Genomic DNA, 22,724 nt, shown 5'->3' with positions numbered 1-22,724 from the left:
CGGGTGCTTGCGTGGATGCGTCGTTCGCGTGCAATTTTTTGTGACTTTCCTGGCCCAAGGCCGTAAATGGTTGTGAGGGGCACCGCAGGCGGTCAGGCTTGCTTCAACCCATGGTTGTGAACATCGACGTTAATCGACAAGGACCATTTCTCGTCCTAATTCGACAAAATCTACGTCAACACGTAATACAAAATTATAATTCGTGTTGTTGAGAATGTATCTCCTCTACGTGTAACTTTTAAGTGGTTTGCCTTGTAACTGATGAATGATCCGAGTGTGCTCCCTATTTCAAAGACAATGAGTTGCTCCAAAGGGAGATGCTTCCTGAAAACACAAAAGTACCCTTTGACCTATATCACAAGAACAATGAGTCTCACCTGAGTGATCTGTACAGGTTACTTCCAAAACACACAGTGTCCTAACATGACTTATTCAATGTTTGACCCTTATAGACAAAATGGTACATGTACGCACACAATCAGACAAGTATTCATTCAAAATTAGTGACAGGCATATTAACAAAATTGAATTACTGCACTGAAATATACTGCATTAGGTTACATTGCATTAACAAGAAGCTAATTTAAAAAAATACGCACCGTCTGCTTAACAGTGTATGTACAACATACTAATGCACCATTCAAAACGAGTCGGCCATTGCATGCTGGTGTCTGGGTAAAAATTGATAAAAATTCTAAACATTACCTACAAACTCCACAACTGAGATGCCACATCAACCATTGCCCCCTACTGACAGGCTCTTGTCCACATGCAGGCCGGTGCAGGGCCACCACCTTGTGCCACACAGGGGCAGCTGCTACTTGGGGATGCTCTTCGAGTGTTTGAGACGAGAAACGATACAAAACTACGAATTGCCGAGGCAATTAAGCAAGCACAATATAAATGCAATTGATAACATTGAATGCTTGGGAGCTTATTGGCATTCGCTCCTGGTTAGAGGTCTACCCATCACACAGGTCCACAAAGACTGGCCGCTCTTACCCTGCAGGTTGAACCTAGGAACTGAGTGTTCAACTTCACATTCTTGTCATTAGAGGCCTGTGACAAAGGTGCATCTATTGGAGCGGCATCGTCTAAGGCAGTGGTTCTTAACCTTGTTGGAGGTACTGAACCCCACCAGTTTCATATGCGCATTCACAGAACCCTTCTTAATTGGAAAAATAAAATATTTTTTCAAATTCAAAACATAGGTACATGTTTTACTGGTGCACAATCATGAGTCAGGTGTGTGTCTTAACCTCCGCCGAACCCCTGAGACTGACTCACCGAACCCCTGGGGTTCGATCGAACCCAGGTAAAGAACCACTGGTCAAAGGCTTACGCATCTCCCGGGTCTCCATTTGACTTTGTATTGTCTCGGAGGAAGTCCACCCACACCTCCACTTCCACAAACTGCTGGGAGTCGCCTCGCTCTGCCTCACAGTCAGAATTCTCCTCCTGCTTCACGTTGCCTCCATCGATACGAAGGTCCCATTTCGGAGTTGAATCTTTATCTTCACATTTTACCTTCACTTCTTTGCTCTTCACCATCACTTCTTCACGTTTCACCTTCACCTCTTCATATTTCACCTCGATACCTTTAAAAGTGTCCAAGCTGGGATTTTCTTCCGGTTCTTGTTTGATGAGGGATGGGCTCATTGCAGCACTTTGACTTTCACAAGCTGATTTCACACTCCACTCCTTGTGGATCTTCTGATGCTTGTGTGTTCTCTGGTGTCTTTGAAGATGTGCTGACTGAGCAAACGCCTTCCCGCACGGAATGCACTTGAAGGGTTTCTCTCCCGTGTGTGTTCTCTGGTGTGCTATAAGAGACGAGGAATGTGCAAACGCTTTCCCACACACACTGCACTTGAAGGGTTTCTCTCCCATGTGTGCTCTCTGGTGTGTTACAAGAGCAGATGACTGTGCAAACGCCTTCCCACACACAATGCACTTGAAGGGTTTTTCTCCCGTGTGTGTTCTCTGGTGTGTTACAAGAGCAGATGACTGTGCAAACGCCTTCCCACACACAATGCACTTGAAGGGTTTTTCTCCAGTGTGTATTCTCTGGTGTGTTACAATAGTAGATGATAGTGCAAACGCCTTCCCACACACACTGCACTTGAAGGGTTTCTCTCCCGTGTGTGTTCTCTGGTGTATTACAAGATTAGATGACTGTGCAAACGCCTTCCCACACACACTGCACTTGAAGGGTTTCTCTCCTGTGTGAGTTCTCTGGTGCCGTGTCAAATGTGCAGGACAATCCGTGCTGTATGCACACCGGTCACATTGTTGCCTTTTTGCACCGAGCCGCGCCGAGTGGCTTTGCTCCATCAGACCACTTCTGCAGAGGCAGCGACAACTGCAGACAGAAACAAAGAATATCCACACCATCTACACATCAGTATCGAGGCACAGAGGAATGCATATATACACAGTCACACGTGACTTACACGTCTATACTTATTCATATATTTATGATATAGTAAAAAAAAGTGTCCCAAATTCATCACACGGGCTGTTATTTCACACAATGAGAGGCCAAATGGTTATAAACGTGCCTGGAAGCCCTTGTATCTTCAAAATGAACGTTAACCCAAAACTCAGAGCACACAATTTCAGCTGTCTGGCTTCTAAATAAATGTTTATGAAAGCTAAATTCAGCTGACATAGCAAAGGGTGTTGAAAATAACACTATTTGTGTTATGCACAAATGCATAAATTAATGTTCAATCACAACTTAGAGGTGTGATGCCAGGCACAGATGTCCTTGATTGCTGGGATGAGCAGTTCCGACTTCAGCTGCTGCACGTGTGTGCTGTGATCACTTCCTGACTCCATTCTTGCAAAGAGTTCCAGAGGAAAACTAAAATAAACTACTGTTTTGATATAACCTCTGTGCTCAATAGAGTTAATATACTTTACTGCAAATACAAACTTGACACTGTCACACACTCAGAGGTGGAGCCAGGATTTTCAGGTAGGGGGGGGAAACCCCTCCAGCAATGAAAAATTACAGGAGTTGTTATTAAGTAAGGAGTTGTTAGTGAGAAAGGAGTTGTTAGTAAGAAAGGACTTGTCCCTTGCTTTTCATTCGACGCGTGCGATCGTCATCGCGCTCGCTGAACGTGTTGATGCCTTCAGGAAAGAAAAATAGACTTTTGTATTTTGGGGGGGGGGGGGGGGGGGAATGACCATGACGTATGTGGCATCAACCCGCATCACACCTGAGCTAAGCGCTCTGCAATGCTTACCCCCCTACCACATGGCTCTTCGCGCACCGTACTTCTACAGCTGTTCACAGCGTGCCGGGAGATTTTAGGTGGCACTTCGCTCCTGGCCGATTAAGTCATTGGCTTCTCGGAGTTTCAATACAAATCTGTGTAAATAATGGGTACAACTGCCATCTTAAATATAAAGCAGAACTTACACCTGTTTGTTTGTGTGAAGCAGCAAAAACTCTCCAACGCTGAGCTCTGGCGTCATGAAATTTTCACAGTTTATGCTGTCTGAAATGTCTAAGCGAACGCCGCGTCATTCCCTTCCCGAGTGGCAAAAATCGACCTGACGTAGCAGTGGGTTCAGGTTGAATTTCCTTGAGTGAAAACATCCGATTTAGGTAAATTGAAGTGTTTCGGCTTCTTTCTTGCAAGCATCAATTTTTTCAGGGTTTTTCATTGAATTATGAGGGAATATTAAATTAATCCAAGACAAGAATCCAAGTCCCGGGCGAAGCCGGGTAGTGAAGCTAGTTACTAATAAACCCCAATGATCCTATCGAAATTAGGGATTTCTATCGGATCGTTGGGGGGGCACGTGCCACCCCACCCCCACTGGCTCCCCCACTGTCACACACTGGCATGGTTCACAGGTGGTGGTGTGTCCAGACCCACGCCTGGCCACCTTCACCTGCTCAGTATTAATGCTTCCTCACTCCACCAAGTAATTCATTGAGGATCAACCAACACAGCCGAGGCTGCGTGTCTCTCTGTGGTGAGATGTTAACGACCTGTTCTGGCATACAGGAAGTCGTGGGTTCGATCCCGACCCTGACGCCTGCTGTATATTTGTAGTTTACGTGTCTCTCTCTCTCCCCGTTGTCGCGTGGATTTCCTTCCCGATCCCCGGGTTTCCCCTCCACATGTAGAGAGTGAACACCGCCACGCGTCTAGAGTGAACACCGCCACGCGTCTAGAGTGAACACCGCCACATGTCTAGAGTGAACACCGCCACGCGTCTAGAGTGAACACCGCCACGCGTCTAGAGTGAACACCAGCACGAGTCCAAAGCGAACATGGCCACACGTCCAGAGTGAACACCGCCACACGTTCAGAGTGAACACCGCCATGTGTCTAGAGTGAACACTGCCACGCGTCTAGAGCGAACACCGCCACGTCTAGAGTGAACACCGTCACTTGTCTAGAGTGAACACCGCCACGTGTCTAGAGTGAACACCGTCACGTGTCTAGAGTGAACACCGTCACTTGTCTAGAGTGAACACCGCCACGCGTCTAGAGTGAACACCGCCACGTATCTAGAGTGAACACCACCACGCGTCTAGAGTGAACACCACCACATGTCTAGAGTGAACACCGTCACGTGTCTAGAGTGAACACCGCCACGTGTCCAGAGTGAACACCGCCACGTGTCTAGAGTGAACACCGCCACGTGTCTAGAGTGAACACCACCACGCTGTTGACGTGCCTCACCTTGTTATTGTGGTTGTGGGCAGGTCGCTTCTGAAAACAAGAGCGGTATAGCAGCTCAAGCAGGCGTGGCCTGGTAAAAAATGAAAAAAAAACTGTGTGAATATTTAAAACAAAACAAGTTACAAAGTAGCAAGCCAGGTGAAGGGAAATTAAAACTTAAGCAAGATACTCTTTGGTTCTTTCGGTAAAGTCACGTAGAATAAATAAATACATTATATAATAGCATACGACGTTTCAACTGCAACACAAGCAATCATCATCAGGTACAAATGAAAGAGAAAAAAAACCTATTAAACTTAGAGTCAGCTAACATAACAGTCAACACCCTACCTGGTTGATAACGTTCTTCCAAAGATTGCTCAATTTGAGAGAGAGACACGGAGACACATAGACAGACACATAAGCAGAGAGAGAGACACACAGACACACAGAGAGAGACACACATAGACACACAGAGAGAGATGACAGAGAGACACACAGAGAGAGACACACATATAGACACACAGAGAGAGATGACACAGAGAGAGACACACATAGGCACACAGAGAAACAACGCCTCTGTGTTGAGGCCTTAAATAGAGAGGGGGGGGGGGGTAGAGAAACTAGCACGTCAATGCAAGGCCGTAGCCATGGAGTCAACATTGGGGGGGACCAAATCTTCCACGGGTCTGGGGTCCCCCCCCCCAGAAAAATATCTAAATTTGAAAACTATTTTCCTGCCATTTCCTCCCTAAAATATTTTTAAAAGTTCACTAACACATGGGATGGACTTTGTTTTATTTGATACAATAATGTCTAATAGTGTATTGTAATACATTGCTCTGTTTTTTTCTTTTTAACCTTTTCTTGTTTCATAGTATGTAATGGCAGAGATTAGGGATTCATAAAGTACAACGCAATCCTATAAACAGGAATCTATGCATTGTTATATAAAGACAAGTCCAGATTTCGTGGCCAAGGTTTAGCAAATTGTTGTCTTTATTAACAGAGCATCGCAATTTTTATTTACAAATATTTTTACAGAAACATATTGGGGGGCATATTTGATTATTATACTTATTATAACACATTATAACATTATAATTATGACATATTATACTTATTACAACATTATAATACATATATATTATTATAATTATTATAACATATTATACTTATTATAACATTATAATTATTATATATTTTAACATAATATTATACTTATTATAACATGTTATAATGACGGCCTTGTGTCAATGAGAGACTTGGAGGTTTGGTGACTGCACAGAGAGAGAGAGACACTTCATGTAATGCAACACAGAGAGTCGGTCAACACACCAACTCACGTACTCTTAGGTTTTTTCGGTAAAGTCACCACGTAGGTAAAAAATGAAATTAAAATTAATAAAAGTAAAAATAGAAATAAAATAATAAAATTATAATAAATCACGCCTCACTTGATGCAGCAAATTATAGTCTACATTATAGACTGCCAGTACACTCACCCAGCTTAATAACCAGGCTACAGTCTACATTATAGACTGCCAGTACACTCACCCAGCTTAATAACCAGGCTACAGTCTACATTATAAACTTGTGTTGCCTCCGAAACGTCGTGATTTTTATTTTATTTCTATTTTTACTTTTATGAATTTGTATTCATTTCTTACCTACATGGTGACTTCACCTAGAACGCTTCGCCTGGCTGATCGCGTTCTTCCACAGGTTGCTCAACTATCTTCTTGGTTCTTTCGGGAAAGTCACTTAGAATGGAAATAATAAAAATAAAAGGGAATATTATTTTATTATTTCCATTCTACGTGATATAAAACATAATTAAATTGTATAGTTTTATTGTTTTATTTCTATTCTACGTGACTTCACCGAAAGAACCAAGAAGATGAATCACTGCAGTCACGAAAGCTTTAAATCGAAATTGCTCAACTAAGCGAGAGAATTGAAGCGAACGCGACCAGGCGAGGGCAGGAGGCAAGGCCCCGCGTTGTAAAGTTCCAACTTGGACATCGCTTCCATGCTCGCTGCTACTCAATTGACATCCCTACGAGAGAGAAAGCGAGGCTCTACCTCGGTAAACAACAACAACCACAATAACAACAACCACCACAACAACAACAACCACAACCGCGATGAGAATTTCTCACCTCAGATTTCAGTTCCCGCGCGGAGCGTCAACTTTCCGTTACCTCGTGACGTCACGCGGCAGCAGCAGGTGGCATGACGTCACTTGTGGGGTACAAGACACTCCCTTCCCACAATGAGCGGCTCTGTAACTTACATAAATTATGTTAATGAGCCTGGCCCAATCGTGGAGGGATGGGCCGTGGGTGCCGAACCGGTCACAACGAACTCGTGACGTCTTTCACGAATAAATTATGTTAATGAGCCGCCAGTCAGTGGGTGTGGCTTTGCCCAAATAAGGATAGTGCTTGAACAGATAACGGAAGTGACCCAGGCAGAGGTGACGTCACGCTCCCTTGAGACCGGTTGGGGTGAAATCTTTGGTGACATGACGTCACTAGCAAGGTACACCTCCCCCTGGCGTTTCACGCCGATGAGGTCATGCTGAGTGGTGACGTCACGTAGCGGGATTAGAGTTTAAGTTGATGAAGATTAATTTTCCATTGCTCCCTCCCTTGAACAGAGACCCCTTGGGTGTGTGAGCTCGGCTCAACAATGTGGACATTATTGTGTGTACACACACATGGACAGTGTGTACACACGTGTACATTGTGTGTGTGTACACTGTGTGTGTACACTGTACACACTGTCTGTAAACTGTGTGTGTGTACACTGCGTGTGTACATTGTGTGTACACACTGTGTGTGTGTGTACACTGTGTACATTGTGTGTGTACATTGTGTGTGTGTACACTGTGTGTGTGTACACTGTGTGATGGCTGGGTGTATGGAATTTATGTGGTTGAGGAATTGGTCTAGAGCAGGCCGGCCATGTGGCCAGATGACAAAAGTGGCATCTACGTACCTCTTCCACAAGGTCGGGCGTAGAGTGGCAGTCTGGATGGCGTCAGTCTCAAATTTCTCCATGAAGACGTTGGCTACAACCGGAGATAGGGGGGAGCCCATTGGGGTGCCCTCAGTTTTCTTGTAGAAAGTTCCATTCCAGGTGAAGTTTGTATTGGTTAAGCAGTGTCTCACCAGGGGGGGTACCCCAGCATTCAGGCTTTGATGAACCAAGTCTTCAATGATTGCGATGGTGTCAGGTACAGGAACTTTGGTGAATAAGGAAACCACATCAAAACTGACAAGCAGGTCGTCTGGGGACAGGGAAACGTCGTGAGAATTGCATTTTATTATGTTTAATTTTTATTATTTTATTATTTCCCTTCTACGTGACTTTACCGAAAGAACCAAGAAGATTTACTGTTTGTTTTCTATCTGATGACGATTGCTTGTGTTGCAATCGAAACGTCCTATTCTATTATTTAATTTATTTCCTTTCTACGTTACTTTACCGAAAGAACCAAAAAGCAAAATGAAAATTCGCTGAAATAACTTGACCAACATGGTTGCTTCTTCTTGGTTCTTTCGGTAAAGTCACGTAGAAGGGAAGTAATAAAATAATACAAATAAAACATAATAAAATAATTCTCACGACGTTTATTATGTTTTATTTATATTATTTTATTACTTCCCTTCTACGCGACGACTTTACCGAAAGAAGAAAGAAGATGAATCCCTGCTGCAGTCACGAAAGCTTTAAATCGAAATTTAACATGGTTGCTGCAGCGCCACCGTGTGGACACATAGTGCAACTGCAGCGCCTCAGCGCGCTAATTGTAGCAGTGGAACTGTTCGGTGTCTTCACGGCTTCATTGCAGCCAACCCGCAGCAGCGTGGGGGGGCTGGCCACGTGGGTGGGGGAGGGGCGGGGCTGGTCACGTGAGCTGGGGGAGGGGCGGGGCTGGTCACGTGGGCTGGGCGAGGGGCGGGGCTGGTCACGTGGGGGGGAGGGGCTGGTCACGTGGGGGGGGGTGGGGGGGGGCTGGTCACGTGGGTGGGTGGGGGGAGGGGCTGGTCACGTGGGTGGGGGGGGGGCTGGTCACGTGGGCTGGGGGAGGGGCTGGTCACGTGGGCTGGGGGAGGGAGAGGGGCGGGGCTGGTCACGTGGGCTGGGGGAGGGGCGGGGCTGGTCACGTGGGCTGGGGGAGGGGGAGGGGCGGGGCTGGTCACGTGGGCTGGGGGAGGGGGCGGGGCTGGTCACGTGGGCTGGGGGAGGGGGAGAGGCGGGGCTGGGCACGTGGGCTGGGGGAGGGGGAGGGGCGGGGCTGGTCACGTGGGCTGGGGGAGGGGGGCGGGGCTGGTCACGTGGGCTGGGGGAGGGGCGGGGCTGGTCACGTGGGCTGGGGGAGGGGCGGGGCTGGTCACGTGGGCTGTGGGAGGGGGAGGGGCGGGGCTGGTCACGTGGGCTGGGGGAGGGGGAGGGGCGGGGCTGGTCACGTGGGCTGGGGGAGGGGGGCGGGGCTGGTCACGTGGGCTGGGGGAGGGGCGGGGCTGGTCACGTGGGCTGGGGGAGGGGCGGGGCTGGTCACGTGGGCTGTGGGAGGGGGAGGGGCGGGGCTGGTCACGTGGGCTGGGGGAGGGGCGGGGCTGGTCACGTGGGCTGGGAGAGGGGGAGGGGCGGGGCTGGTCACGTGGGCTGAGGGAGGGGCGGGGCTGGTCACGTGGGCTGGGGGAGGGGCGGGGCTGGTCACGTGGGCTGGGGGAGGGGGAGGGGTTGTTTAGGGCGCCCACGCGCGTGGTGACGTCATCGCGCTCGGGTTCGTGGGCGCCCCCGTGCGTGCTGACGTCATCGTGCTCGGGTTGGCGGGCGCCCCCGTGCGTGCTGACGTCATCGCGCTCGGTTTGGTGGGCGCCCCCGTGCGTGGTGACGTCATCGCGCTCGGTTTGGTGGGCGAACCGTGCGTGGTGACGTCATCGCGCTCGGGTTGGTGGGCGCAGCCGTGCGTGGTGACGTCATCGCGCTCGGTTTGGTGGGCGCCCCCGTGCGTGCTGACGTCATCGCGCTCAGGTAGATAGGCGCCCCCGTGCGTGGTGACGTCATCGCGCGGGGGGGGAGGGGCTGGTTACGTGGGCGGGGGGGGGCTGGTAACGTGGGCGGGGGGGGGGCTGGTCACGTGGGCGGGGGGGGGGCTGGTCACTTGGGCGGGGTAGGGGAGGGAATGGTAACGTGGGCAGATGGGGAGGAGCTGGTCACGTGGGCGGGGGGGGGCTGGTCACGTGGGCGGGGGGGGGGGCTGGCCCGTGCGTGGTGACGTCATCGCGCTCGGGTTGGCGGGCGCCCACGTGTGTGGTGACGTCATCGCGCTAGTGGTGGTGGGCGGTCCCCCACTTACGAACACCACCCCCCCCCCGCAAACCCCCACTTACGAACACTCTCCCCCCTCATACCCCCACTTACGAACACCACCCCCCCGCATACCCCCACTTACGAAAACCACCCCCCCCCGCATACCCCCACTTACGAACACCACCCCCCCGCATACCCCCACTTACGAACACCACCCCCCCCGCATTCCCCCACTTACGAACACCACCCCCGGCATACCCCCACTTACGAACACCACCCCCCGCATTCCCCCACTTACGAACACCACCCCCCGCATTCCCCCACTTACGAACACCACCCCCCGCATTCCCCCACTTACGAACACCACCCCCCCGCATTCCCCCACTTACGAACACCACCCCCCCGCATACCCCCACTTACGAACACCACCCCCCCGCATACCCCCACTTACGAACACCACCCCCCCCCCCCGCATACCCCCACTTACGAACACCACCCCCCCGCATTCCCCCACTTACGAACACCCCCCCCCCCCGCATACCCCCACTTACGAACACCACCCCCCCGCATTCCCCCACTTACGAACACCACCCCCCCGCATACCCCCACTTACGAACACAACCCCCCCCGCATACCCCCACTTACGAACACCACCCCCCCGCATACCCCCACTTACGAACACCACCCCCCCCCCGCATACCCCCACGTACGAACACCACCCCCCCGCATACCCCCACTTACGAACACCACCCCCCCCCCCGCATTCCCCCACTTACGAACACCACCCCCCCCGCATACCCCCACTTACGAACACCACCCCCCCCCCCGCATACCCCCACTTACGAACACCACCCCCCCCCCGCATACCCCCACTTACGAACACCACCCCCCCCCCCCCCGCATACCCCACTTACGAATAATAACAGGGGAGTCATTTGTGAGTGCGAAGGGACTGGTGGCCACGGGAGGTAATCATCACCAGCGGTGCCAGGCTAGGTGTCTGTACCCCCCCACTCACCCCCCGGTGCCAGGCTAGGTGTCTGTACCTCCCCCCCCCACTCACCCCCCTCTCTCTCTGTGTCTCTCTCTCTGCTTGTTAAATCATCACCACCACGATGCCAGGCTAGGTGCCTGTACCTCCCCCCACTCACCCCCCCCCCGGTGCCAGGCTAGGTGTCTGTACCCACCCCCACTCACCCCCCTCTCTCTGTGTCTCTCTCTGCTTGTTAAATCACCACCACGGTGCCAGGCTAGGTGTCTGTACCCCCCCCCCCACTCACCCCCGGTGCCAGGCTATACGGGCGATCTTTGTGTGTTGGGAGCAAGTTTGAGTGGCATGTAACCGTGGGAGTTGAACGGGCGCCTGCTGCTACTGACAATCGTTGACAACGGTTGGATAGACGCTGATAGACACACACACAGACAAGACCAGGTGGACAGACACAGACAAGAGGAACAGAGACTGAGAAAGATACACAGAGACTAAAAAACACAGGCAGAGAGACACACAGAGGCGAACAGAGACACAGACGGACAGAGATGTTGAATCGAACTCGCTGAACTCGCTTCATTGAAAGAGATTCCTCGATCTTTGCCCATCCCCAGAAGTCGTTCTCGTTTCTATTTATTTCATTGTGTGTGGTGTGTAGTGTAAGCCATGTGGGATATCGATGTACACGGACATGAACAACATCAGCAGACAAGACGTCTTTCATACTCTTTGGTTCTTTCGGTAAAGTCACGTAGGTAAAATAAATAAATGACGAAGTTTCGATCGCAACACGAGCGGTCGTCCTCAGGCGAAAACATCCAGACATTGTCGCGGCAGAAGTCACGTGAGCTACAGCTGAGCATTGTTGTCATGCGGTGGGCTCACGCGAAATTGATTTCTGCAACACGAAGGTACTTTGAAAACCCACTGGCGATGCTCTTTTATATAAGCGCACAACTTTATCTATCTGTATTTTTAGTTCTTTCTTAAAATTCTTAATTTTGATTTCATTTTTTACCTACGTGACTTTACAGAAAGAACTAAGAATATGAATCCTTGCAGTCACGAAAGCTTCAAACCTAGAATTAATCTGTGATGAATGCTGCACTTTCCGTCGTTTTCATGCAGGGGGCGCTATAACCCTACGCGCCTCCTGCATGAGCGAAGGAGGCGCAGGGACAGACGTTCGACCACGTTGGAATCGATCTGCAGACGGCGGTCTTCTGGCACGGCCAGCTCTGTGTCGCCTCATCTCAATCCCGCGATCCCAACCAGGTGAAAGTCCGCATCGAACCGAATGCCCGGCAAGGCCACCTACTTAACGACGAGAGAAAATTCACACGAAATGTCGTTTTCAATTAAGTCTTCCCGATGTAAAATGATATAAGCTTTTAATGAAGAAATACAATCATAAAATTCAAAACATAATACAATTCAAAGTTGTTTCATTTTAAAACTTCAAAACGGAGAATCGGGAGTTTGCGTGGATGCGTCGTTCGTGTGCAATTTTCTTTGTGCCTTTCCTGGCCCAAGGCCGTAAATGGTTGAGGGGCACCGCAGGCGGTGAGGCTTGCTTCAACCCCATGGTTGTCAACATCCAGACGTTAATCAGCAAGGACCATTTCTTGTCCTAGTTCGCAAACATATAAGACATCAAGCAAAATTCTCATGAGTGTTGTTGTGGAGAATGCATCTACTAGATGTGCTCTGCCTTGTAACCAAATACAAATCTGTACCAAAAATGTATTTCAAATGTGCTCTTAAAATTACCTCCTTGCTATGAAGCAGATCAGCAGACACGACATCTTTCATTTATCGATCTCTCCACGAAACAAAGGAATGTTTTACACAAACTATAACTAGCACAGACTTCTGGGAGCGCGTCATTGATTCAGTGCAAGCCACCTGTGGACCCTTATTGGTGCACAGCGTCTCAACAGCAGCTGGGCTTGCTTCAACCGATAGCTTCAAAGATCCAGACGTTAATCAGTAAGGCGCATTTCTAGTCCTAGTTAGACGAAATGTGTCAACACGTAATACAAAATTATAATTCAAGTTGTTGAGAATGTATCTCCTCTACGTGTAACTTTTAAGTGGTTTGCCCTGTAACTGATGAATGATCCGAGTGTGCTCCCTATTTCAAAGACAATGAGTTGCTCCAGAGGGAGATGCTTCCTGAAAACACAAAAAAACCCTTTGACCTGTATCACCAGAACAATGAGTCTCACCTGAGTTATCTGTACAGGTTACTTGCAAAACACACACTGTGTCCTAACATGACTTATTCAATGTTTGACCCTTATAGACAAAATGGTACATGTGAAGTATTGGAAAATGACGGCAGGAAACTCCTTGACGGGAACACACTTCTTTTATTAAATCTTGACTTGTAACAATACAACGCGTGGCCTCTCTTCTTCACAATGCGCTTCTCTTGACTCTGGATTCTGTGCTGCCGGCTCTCTGTGCCTCGTGTAGACTCCGCGCCTCGGCTACACTCCTCTCTCGCCTCGTGTAGACTCTGCGCCTCTGCTACACTCTCCACTCGCCTCGTGTAGACTTTGCATCTCTCTCTCTGGCTACACCGTATGCATACTCGGCTCGTGTAGACCTTCCTCTCTCTCTGGCTACACCGTATGCATACTCGGCTCGTGTAGACCGTTCTCTCTCGCTGGCTACACACTATACATTACTCAGCTCGTGTAGACCGTTCTCTCTCGCTGGCTACACACTATACATTACTCAGCTCGTGTAGACCGTTCTCTCTCGCTGGCTACACACTATACATTACTCAGCTCGTGTAGACCGTTCTCTCTCGCTGGCTACACACTATACATTACTCAGCTCGTGTAGACCGTTCTCTCTCGCTGGCTACACACTTATACCTTACTCTCCTCTACTCTCCATTACTCTCCTCTCCGGGCTCTATCTCTGCACCTTCGTCTTCATTCTTAGATGGTTCCACTTCCCCCCTGCTCCTCTGTGCATCACCTTATATACCCCTTCTTCCCGGGAGACGGAGCGGATGCGGACCTCAACGTCGGCACCGCTCCTCAGTTACCCAATCCCCACGCGCTATCCCTACGATCCGGTTCCGCTCAGCGCGTGTTTCCACTCCCCGACCAATCACACCGCGCTGCTACCCGATCACTCCCTCTGGGCGCGTCACCGGCACACAGCCAATCAGCAGCACTACCCCCACCCGCGCACTGACGCCTGCTCCTCCCCGTCAGCGCGCGTCACCACACACACACCCGTACATACGCGCTGGCACACGACATATACACCCAGCGCGTATCACCACTACATCACCCCCTCCCACATAGCTCGCAGCCGGCCCGGCTGCTAACAACAACCAACCGCGACGATAAAACGACAACCAACAAAAAAAAACCCCGTAACCCCCCGAGTGTGCCCCGTAACATAACACAACAACAACAAGAATAACTATGTACAGATTGACAATGAACCCGAAAAGTCAACAATAACACGATACGAGCAAATTCGAAACGAACGCGCCCCACGTCCCTGCGACTACACGCAGTGACGAGGCGCTCCAACTGCCCCGACTCCTCACGAGGCAGGTCATGCAAAGTAGCACGACCTGGCGCGAGTCCGTCTGGCTGGTCCATCGTATGGGGCGGGACACTGACGACCGTCCGGCGGTTCCGGCTGCTCCAGACGGCGCGGAACGGGCCTGAAAGGGCCGGCCCCGCCGCGGAGATCCGGCCGCCGGTGATCGGCAGCTGTCAGTTCCGAGACACCTGGGAGCAGATCAGGCGAAAATACGTGTGGATCAGGCAGAGACATTTCCCCCTCTGGGTCGCCGGTCACGTCACACGCCCGGCCATCACGACACAAGGGGAGGCCATATGGAGGCGAGAACGGTTTCAGTCGGGAGGGGTGAACGTACCAACGGCGCTTTCCCCACTTTATCTGAACGCACTGGGGCCGTGCAACGCGCACGACCTCCACGGGTCCCCTCCACGGTCTCAACAATTTAGGCGACGTAGCCAAGGGTGCCTGAGGGCAATGCAGCCAGGCCCTGTCACCTGGTTTCCATTCGTGCATGGACACCTTCCGTACCCGCAACCGTTCATTAGCAATTTGGCGAGCCCGCGAATTAAGCCGCGCGGCCTCCCTCGCCTCTGTCAGCTTGTGAATATTAAACTTAATATGTTCTGCCAAATTAGAATTAGTTCGTGGAGCGGACAGGCCAAGTTGCGTTTCTATTGGCGGATCAGCTTCCCGACCGTACATCAAATAGAATGGGGAAAACCCCGTAGCTGCATGGGGGGCCATTCTATACGCAGCAAGGACTCCCGGGACCTGCAGGTCCCAATCTACATGTGCCTCGCACACCTGCTGGCACAGCATGGAAGTCAAGGTTTTGTGGAGTCTCTCCACCATCCCGTCAGTCTGCGGGTGGTACGGGGAGGTACGCACCTTCTTGGTACCCAACAGATCGCACACCTCTTGCAACAATTTACTCGAAAATTTTTTACCTTGGTCGGTCAGCAGGCGTTCGGGAGCCCCCTTGTCCAGGACATAGCCCTGGACGAAGGCATCCGTCACAGCCGCTGCCGACTGGTTAGCGAGAGGCCACGCCATAGGCCATCGGGTAAAGTATTCGACCCCCACTAACAAATATTTATTCCCTCTCGGCGTGACTGGGAAGGGCCCCAAAATATCGAGTGCAACGAGCTCGTTGGTACGCGAGACCTGAATAGATTGCAGCGGTGGATTAGCTGCCACGGCCGGTGGTTTACGCCTGGCGCACTCAACGCACCCCTTCAGAATATGCACCACATCACTTCCCATTCCCGGCCAGTAATAGTCACGCTGAAGCAGGGCAAGCGTCTTGTTAACTCCCAAGTGCAAGAGGCGTTCGTGTGCCGCCAAGACAACCCTCCCCCTCACAGCGGAAGGCACCACGAGTGCGTTCCGCCGGGACAAACTGTCCCATTTCAATAACACGCCCTGCTCAAGTACATAGGAGCCGGTACGCTCCTGGTCCCCCTCGGGACCCCCAACCTTGCGGCGCAATGCTAGCAGCGAGCTGTCCGCCATCTGGAGGCGGCCCCATTCGCTGAGCGACAGCGAGAGCAGCGAGTCCCGACCCTGAGAGGCAGTGGAATCATCCCCGATCGGTGCGCCCGCTGTCGCAGCCAGTGCCCCCATCTCCCCCGCAAGCGTCGGTTTACAGCGCGCCGATCCCGACAAACACGCGCATTCATCACAAGGCAACAACCGCGACAAGCAATCGGCATTCGTGTGTCGCAACCCCTTACGGTACGTAGTCGTAAACTGATAGTCCTGGAGGACTTCCAACCAACGCGACAACTGGCCCGAGGGCTGGGCGACCCTCAATGAATACTGTAGCGCCGCGTGGTCCGTTCGGACTGTAAAGTGAAGACCATAAAGATATGGCCTAAACTGCTGCACAAAAAAAACAATGGCAAGCAGCTCGCGACGGGTGACACAGTAGCGCTGCTCCGCCGGAGACAACACCCTACTACCGTAGGCGACAACTCTTTTGACACCCCCAACGACTTGGGATAGCACCCCCCCAATGCCCGTGTTGCTAGCATCCGTGTCCAGCAAAAAGGGACTGGCAAAATCGGGATAACACAAGGGTGGGGCACCCACCAAGGCGTCCCGGAGGGAGCGAAACGCGGCCTCCTCCTCCGGTCCCCATTTGAACTTCACTCCCTTCGCCGTTAGAGCGTGCAAGGGTTTTGCAATAGTGGCGAAGTGCTCAACGAACCGCCGATAATAAGAAGCAAACCCGATGAAACTACGCACGTCGGAAACGGACGTAGGTGTCGGCCACGAACCGACACAATCCGTCTTCGCGGGATCGGTGGAGATCCCCGAAGAATCGACAATGTGACCCAAGTATCTAACGGACCTACGAAGGAGGTGACATTTGGCCGGTTTAAATTTCAACTTAGCCGATCGCATTCGCAAGAACACCCCTCTCAATCGCCGGAGGTGTTCCTCAAACGTTTTACTGAAAACAATGACATCGTCCATATAAATCAAGCATGTATCCCACTGCAAGCCCGACAAAACCAGCTCCATAAGTCGCTGAAACGTCGCTGGAGAGGAGTGAAGTCCCATGGGTAACCGGTTAAACTGGAACAGCCCGCCTGGAGTCCGAAATGCTGTCTTAGGTTTCGACTCTTCGTCGAGCGGCAACTGCCAAAACCCCGATAACAAATCAAGAGTCGAAAAATATCGCGCACCAGACAATGCATCGAGGGACTCATCCATCCTGGGGAGCGGATACGCGTCAGCCACAGAGATCTGATTCAGGCGACGGAAATCAACGCAGAATCGCAGGGACCCGTCCTGCTTCTTAACCAGCACAATAGGCGCTCCCCACGGACTAGAGGAGGGCGAAATAATATCGGCTTCTAGCATATCGTTAACAGCCGACTGAACATGTTCCTTCTCCACGGGACTCAGTCGGAAGGGATTTAGCCTGACCGGCGCCGCATCGCCCGTTTCAATGTGATGGTGCAACAAATCCGTGCACCCAATGTCATACTTATGTTTACTGAATACATCAGAGAATTCAATGAGCAACTCGCGCAGCGCACCCAACTGCGCCGCCGACAAATCGTCCGAGGCGGCACATAACGAATGGACCCACTCAAGGTCTTCCCTTGGCTCAACGTTCCGCGCGGGGCTCGAGCCCACCTGCGCAACCAACCCATCATCCCCAGGGACCTGCGCCGCGTGAGCCAGCACGGTGCCCTGCGGAATGACAGCTGGTCGCGACCCCGCGTTCAAAACCATCACAAACGGATCCCTGTCAGCCCGCACCAAAGTGTGAGCCACCGATAAATCAAGACCCCCGACAGCCTTGTTAGAAGGACCCAAAAGCATACTCTGTCCCGAAGCCTCCCTCACCCATGGTTTCCGCAACCGGAGGGGAATCAACATCTGTGAACCCGGGGGCACTTGCACTGTCTGCGTCGCCACCGCTTGTATCGTAGCGCACGCCGTCCGAATGTCAGTAGGGCCCGTCAAAAATGAAATCCGGCGACCCGATGGCAGTTCAATGCATCGTTGATCGATAAGAATTTTAATGGGCATTTTAGCCAAAAAGTCAGTGCCCAAAAGACACGGAACTGCCAAAGAAGACGAAACGAAAACGGGTCCCGACAATTTGATATCTCCAATGCAAATGGACGCCCTAACCTGACCGATAATGCCCAACGATCCCCCATTAGCGGCGTAAAATGGCACATCCACTGGAAGCAGCGGACGACATTGGACCGGAAGAATATTATAAATGAGGTCCGATATAATAGTTGCCGATGCCCCCGTGTCCACTAACACCCTAATCTCAACCCCATCAATAGATCCCGTAACAACGGACGAACCCGCCGAAGCAGCCACAATTCTATGCCCCAATTCCGCCCATTCAATGTCTCCCTGGTCCCGGCCGAACCCCCCTCGCCGAACCGAATCCCCGAACCTCAACCGGCCCTCCTCCGCCGCAACGCGGCGTCCCATGTGTGCCGAATAAACAGGCCGAGCGTGTGAGGTGCCGCGACTTGCCGGGGATTGTAGAGATGACTTGGGCTCTCGGTCGTCGTCCAGCCGAGCTCCCATGGCGCGCTGCCGCGGAGCACGGCACCCGGACGCCACGTGGCCCCGGAGGCCGCAGTTATAGCACGTGACGAGGGTCGGAGTAGATCTTGGTTGCTCCGACTTTCGGCCCGATCGCAGAGGCGACCGGGCCCCCGGCCTCCAGTCCCCTGGTCGTCCCGTGGCGAACGCCTCCTCTCGTGGGCTGACGACTTGGGGTTCGGCGACCACCAAACCCGGGGCTGCGACGACAGCAGCGTTGCAACCAACGCCTTGCTTCCGTTGTAGGGCCTCGTGCGCTTGAATACTCGTGGCGACTCTCAAAGAAGAAATATCAATCTCGTCAGCTGTGTTGATAGGGACCCCCAGGTCCTGCGCCAACTTGAGCAGCTGCTCCAAAACCATCGCGTCTTGGCCCTCCTCGTCCATCCGAGGGAACGCAGCATCAGCAAGAGCCAGCAACGCCGTGCGATAGGCCAGCGCGGTCTCCGTGGCCGCTTTCCGTCTTGCGTAGAACTGATGGCGGCACGTAGAGGGAGGCCCGTAGACCCTGGCCAACAAACCCAGCGCATCCTTCAGCGTGGAGCGGTCCGACTTCCGTGCAGCCCTGAAGGCCGCGAGCGCATCGTCGTCCAGCATGGCGGGCAATGCCCGCAGCGCCGTAGCATCGGACCACGCTGACATCTCTTGATGCGCCAAAAACCTTCGCTGAAATTGGCCCCAGTCTCCGCCTTCCGCCTTGAAGGCTGACAACGTGGGCAGGCGCTGCTGAAAAATGAAGTCATCCGCCTCGTGGTTCCTCTCCGCCTGTCCGTCGGTGTCTAAGATGGCGGCTCCAGCAGCAGACGTAAGATGGCGGACCCCCTCGCGCGCTGATGACGTCGATGCGCGCGCTTGGGAACCCACCACCACGTGGCGCTCGCCGTTCCCGCCAAAAGTAGGCCCAGGCGCAATGGCGGGAATCCCCCATTCGTTTTGGCGGGAATCTGCGGGGCGACCTTGTAAAATGTCCCCCACCATCCCCGCTCCTCCCGACGAGCTGATCTCCGCCAAGATGGACGCGGCGGCGAGCAGCAGCTCCGCCAGTCGGGAGTGCGCCTCACGAAGCCCGGCGTCTGTCCCCGGTCGCTCGGCCGGCGCCGTCGACGGACCCTGCAGCGTGGGCAAGTCCTCTTCCTCACCCCCCGCCACCAGCGGCCCCGAGTCGTCCAGGTCTTCCTCGCGGTCAATCCCGTGGGTCCTACGGGTCTTCCTCGTCTCCATACTTGGAAGCCCGTTTCACTTCTGACGCCAGATGAAGTATTGGAAAATGACGGCAGGAAACTCCTTGACGGGAACACACTTCTTTTATTAAATCTTGACTTGTAACAATACAACGCGTGGCCTCTCTTCTTCACAATGCGCTTCTCTTGACTCTGGATTCTGTGCTGCCGGCTCTCTGTGCCTCGTGTAGACTCCGCGCCTCGGCTACACTCCTCTCTCGCCTCGTGTAGACTCTGCGCCTCTGCTACACTCTCCACTCGCCTCGTGTAGACTTTGCATCTCTCTCTCTGGCTACACCGTATGCATACTCGGCTCGTGTAGACCTTCCTCTCTCTCTGGCTACACCGTATGCATACTCGGCTCGTGTAGACCGTTCTCTCTCGCTGGCTACACACTATACATTACTCAGCTCGTGTAGACCGTTCTCTCTCGCTGGCTACACACTATACATTACTCAGCTCGTGTAGACCGTTCTCTCTCGCTGGCTACACACTATACATTACTCAGCTCGTGTAGACCGTTCTCTCTCGCTGGCTACACACTATACATTACTCAGCTCGTGTAGACCGTTCTCTCTCGCTGGCTACACACTTATACCTTACTCTCCTCTACTCTCCATTACTCTCCTCTCCGGGCTCTATCTCTGCACCTTCGTCTTCATTCTTAGATGGTTCCACTTCCCCCCTGCTCCTCTGTGCATCACCTTATATACCCCTTCTTCCCGGGAGACGGAGCGGATGCGGACCTCAACGTCGGCACCGCTCCTCAGTTACCCAATCCCCACGCGCTATCCCTACGATCCGGTTCCGCTCAGCGCGTGTTTCCACTCCCCGACCAATCACACCGCGCTGCTACCCGATCACTCCCTCTGGGCGCGTCACCGGCACACAGCCAATCAGCAGCACTACCCCCACCCGCGCACTGACGCCTGCTCCTCCCCGTCAGCGCGCGTCACCACACACACACCCGTACATACGCGCTGGCACACGACATATACACCCAGCGCGTATCACCACTACACATGTACGCACACAATCAGACAAGTATTCATTCAAAATTAGTGACAGGCATATTAACAAAATTGAATTACTGCACTGAAATATACTGCATTAGGTTACATTGCATTAACAAGAAGCTAATTTAAAAAAATACGCACCATCTGCTTAACAGTGTATGTACAACATACTAATGCACCATTCAAAACGAGTCGGCCATTGCATGCTGGTGTCTGGGTAAAAATTGATAAAAATTCTAAACATTACCTACAAACTCCACAACTGAGATGCCACATCAACCATCGCCCCCTACTGACAGGCTCTTGTCCACATGCAGGCCGGTGCAGGGCCACCACCTTGTGCCACACAGGGGCAGCTGCTACTTGGGGATGCTCTTCGAGTGTTTGAGACGAGAAACGATACAAAACTACGAATTGCCGAGGCAATTAAGCAAGCACAATATAAATGCAATTGATAACATTGAATGCTTGGGAGCTTATTGGCATTCGCTCCTGGTTAGAGGTCTACCCATCACACAGGTCCACAAAGACTGGCCGCTCTTACCCTGCAGGTTGAACCTAGGAACTGAGTGTTCAACTTCACATTCTTGTCATTAGAGGCCTGTGACAAAGGTGCATCTATTGGAGCGGCATCGTCTAAGGCAGTGGTTCTTAACCTTGTTGGAGGTACTGAACCCCACCAGTTTCATATGCGCATTCACAGAACCCTTCTTAATTGGAAAAATAAAATATTTTTTCAAATTCAAAACATAGGTACATGTTTTACTGGTGCACAATCATGAGTCAGGTGTGTGTCTTAACCTCCGCCGAACCCCTGAGACTGACTCACCGAACCCCTGGGGTTCGATCGAACCCAGGTAAAGAACCACTGGTCAAAGGCTTACGCATCTCCCGGGTCTCCATTTGACTTTGTATTGTCTCGGAGGAAGTCCACCCACACCTCCACTTCCACAAACTGCTGGGAGTCGCCTCGCTCTGCCTCACAGTCAGAATTCTCCTCCTGCTTCACGTTGCCTCCATCGATACGAAGGTCCCATTTCGGAGTTGAATCTTTATCTTCACATTTTACCGTCACTTCTTTGCTCTTCACCATCACTTCTTCACGTTTCACCTTCACCTCTTCATATTTCACCTCGATACCTTTAAAAGTGTCCAAGCTGGGATTTTCTTCCGGTTCTTGTTTGATGAGGGATGGGCTCATTGCAGCACTTTGACTTTCACAAGCTGATTTCACACTCCACTCCTTGTGGATCTTCTGATGCTTGTGTGTTCTCTGGTGTCTTTGAAGATGTGCTGACTGAGCAAACGCCTTCCCGCACGGAATGCACTTGAAGGGTTTCTCTCCCGTGTGTGTTCTCTGGTGTGCTATAAGAGACGAGGAATGTGCAAACGCTTTCCCACACACACTGCACTTGAAGGGTTTCTCTCCCATGTGTGCTCTCTGGTGTGTTACAAGAGCAGATGACTGTGCAAACGCCTTCCCACACACAATGCACTTGAAGGGTTTTTCTCCCGTGTGTGTTCTCTGGTGTGTTACAAGAGCAGATGACTGTGCAAACGCCTTCCCACACACAATGCACTTGAAGGGTTTTTCTCCAGTGTGTATTCTCTGGTGTGTTACAATAGTAGATGATAGTGCAAATGCCTTCCCACACACACTGCACTTGAAGGGTTTCTCTCCCGTGTGTGTTCTCTGGTGTATTACAAGAGTAGATGACTGTGCAAACGCCTTCCCACACACACTGCACTTGAAGGGTTTCTCTCCTGTGTGAGTTCTCTGGTGCCGTGTCAAATGTGCAGGACAATCCGTGCTGTATGCACACCGGTCACATTGTTG

The 22,724-nt window shown here is 51.9% G+C and overlaps 1 protein-coding gene across 1 annotated transcript; it reads right to left on the bottom strand.

The window, feature by feature from the left end:
* Positions 1-477: 477 nt before the first annotated feature.
* Positions 478-22,673, bottom strand: LOC144952510 (uncharacterized; the record flags this gene model as incomplete). The annotated part of the gene is made up of 2 exons (XM_078882956.1): positions 478-2,296; positions 22,129-22,673. Coding segments are annotated over 2 exons (1,503 nt in total), but the record flags the coding sequence as incomplete, so codon positions are not given.
* Positions 22,674-22,724: the final 51 nt, after the last annotated feature.

Source organism: Lampetra fluviatilis, chromosome 68 (genome assembly GCF_964198595.1).
Source record: "Lampetra fluviatilis chromosome 68, kcLamFluv1.1, whole genome shotgun sequence".
NCBI classification, from domain to species: Eukaryota; Metazoa; Chordata; class Hyperoartia; order Petromyzontiformes; family Petromyzontidae; genus Lampetra; species Lampetra fluviatilis.
Note: the sequence above shows the minus strand (reverse complement) of the source record. Positions and strands in the feature narration are given on the sequence as shown.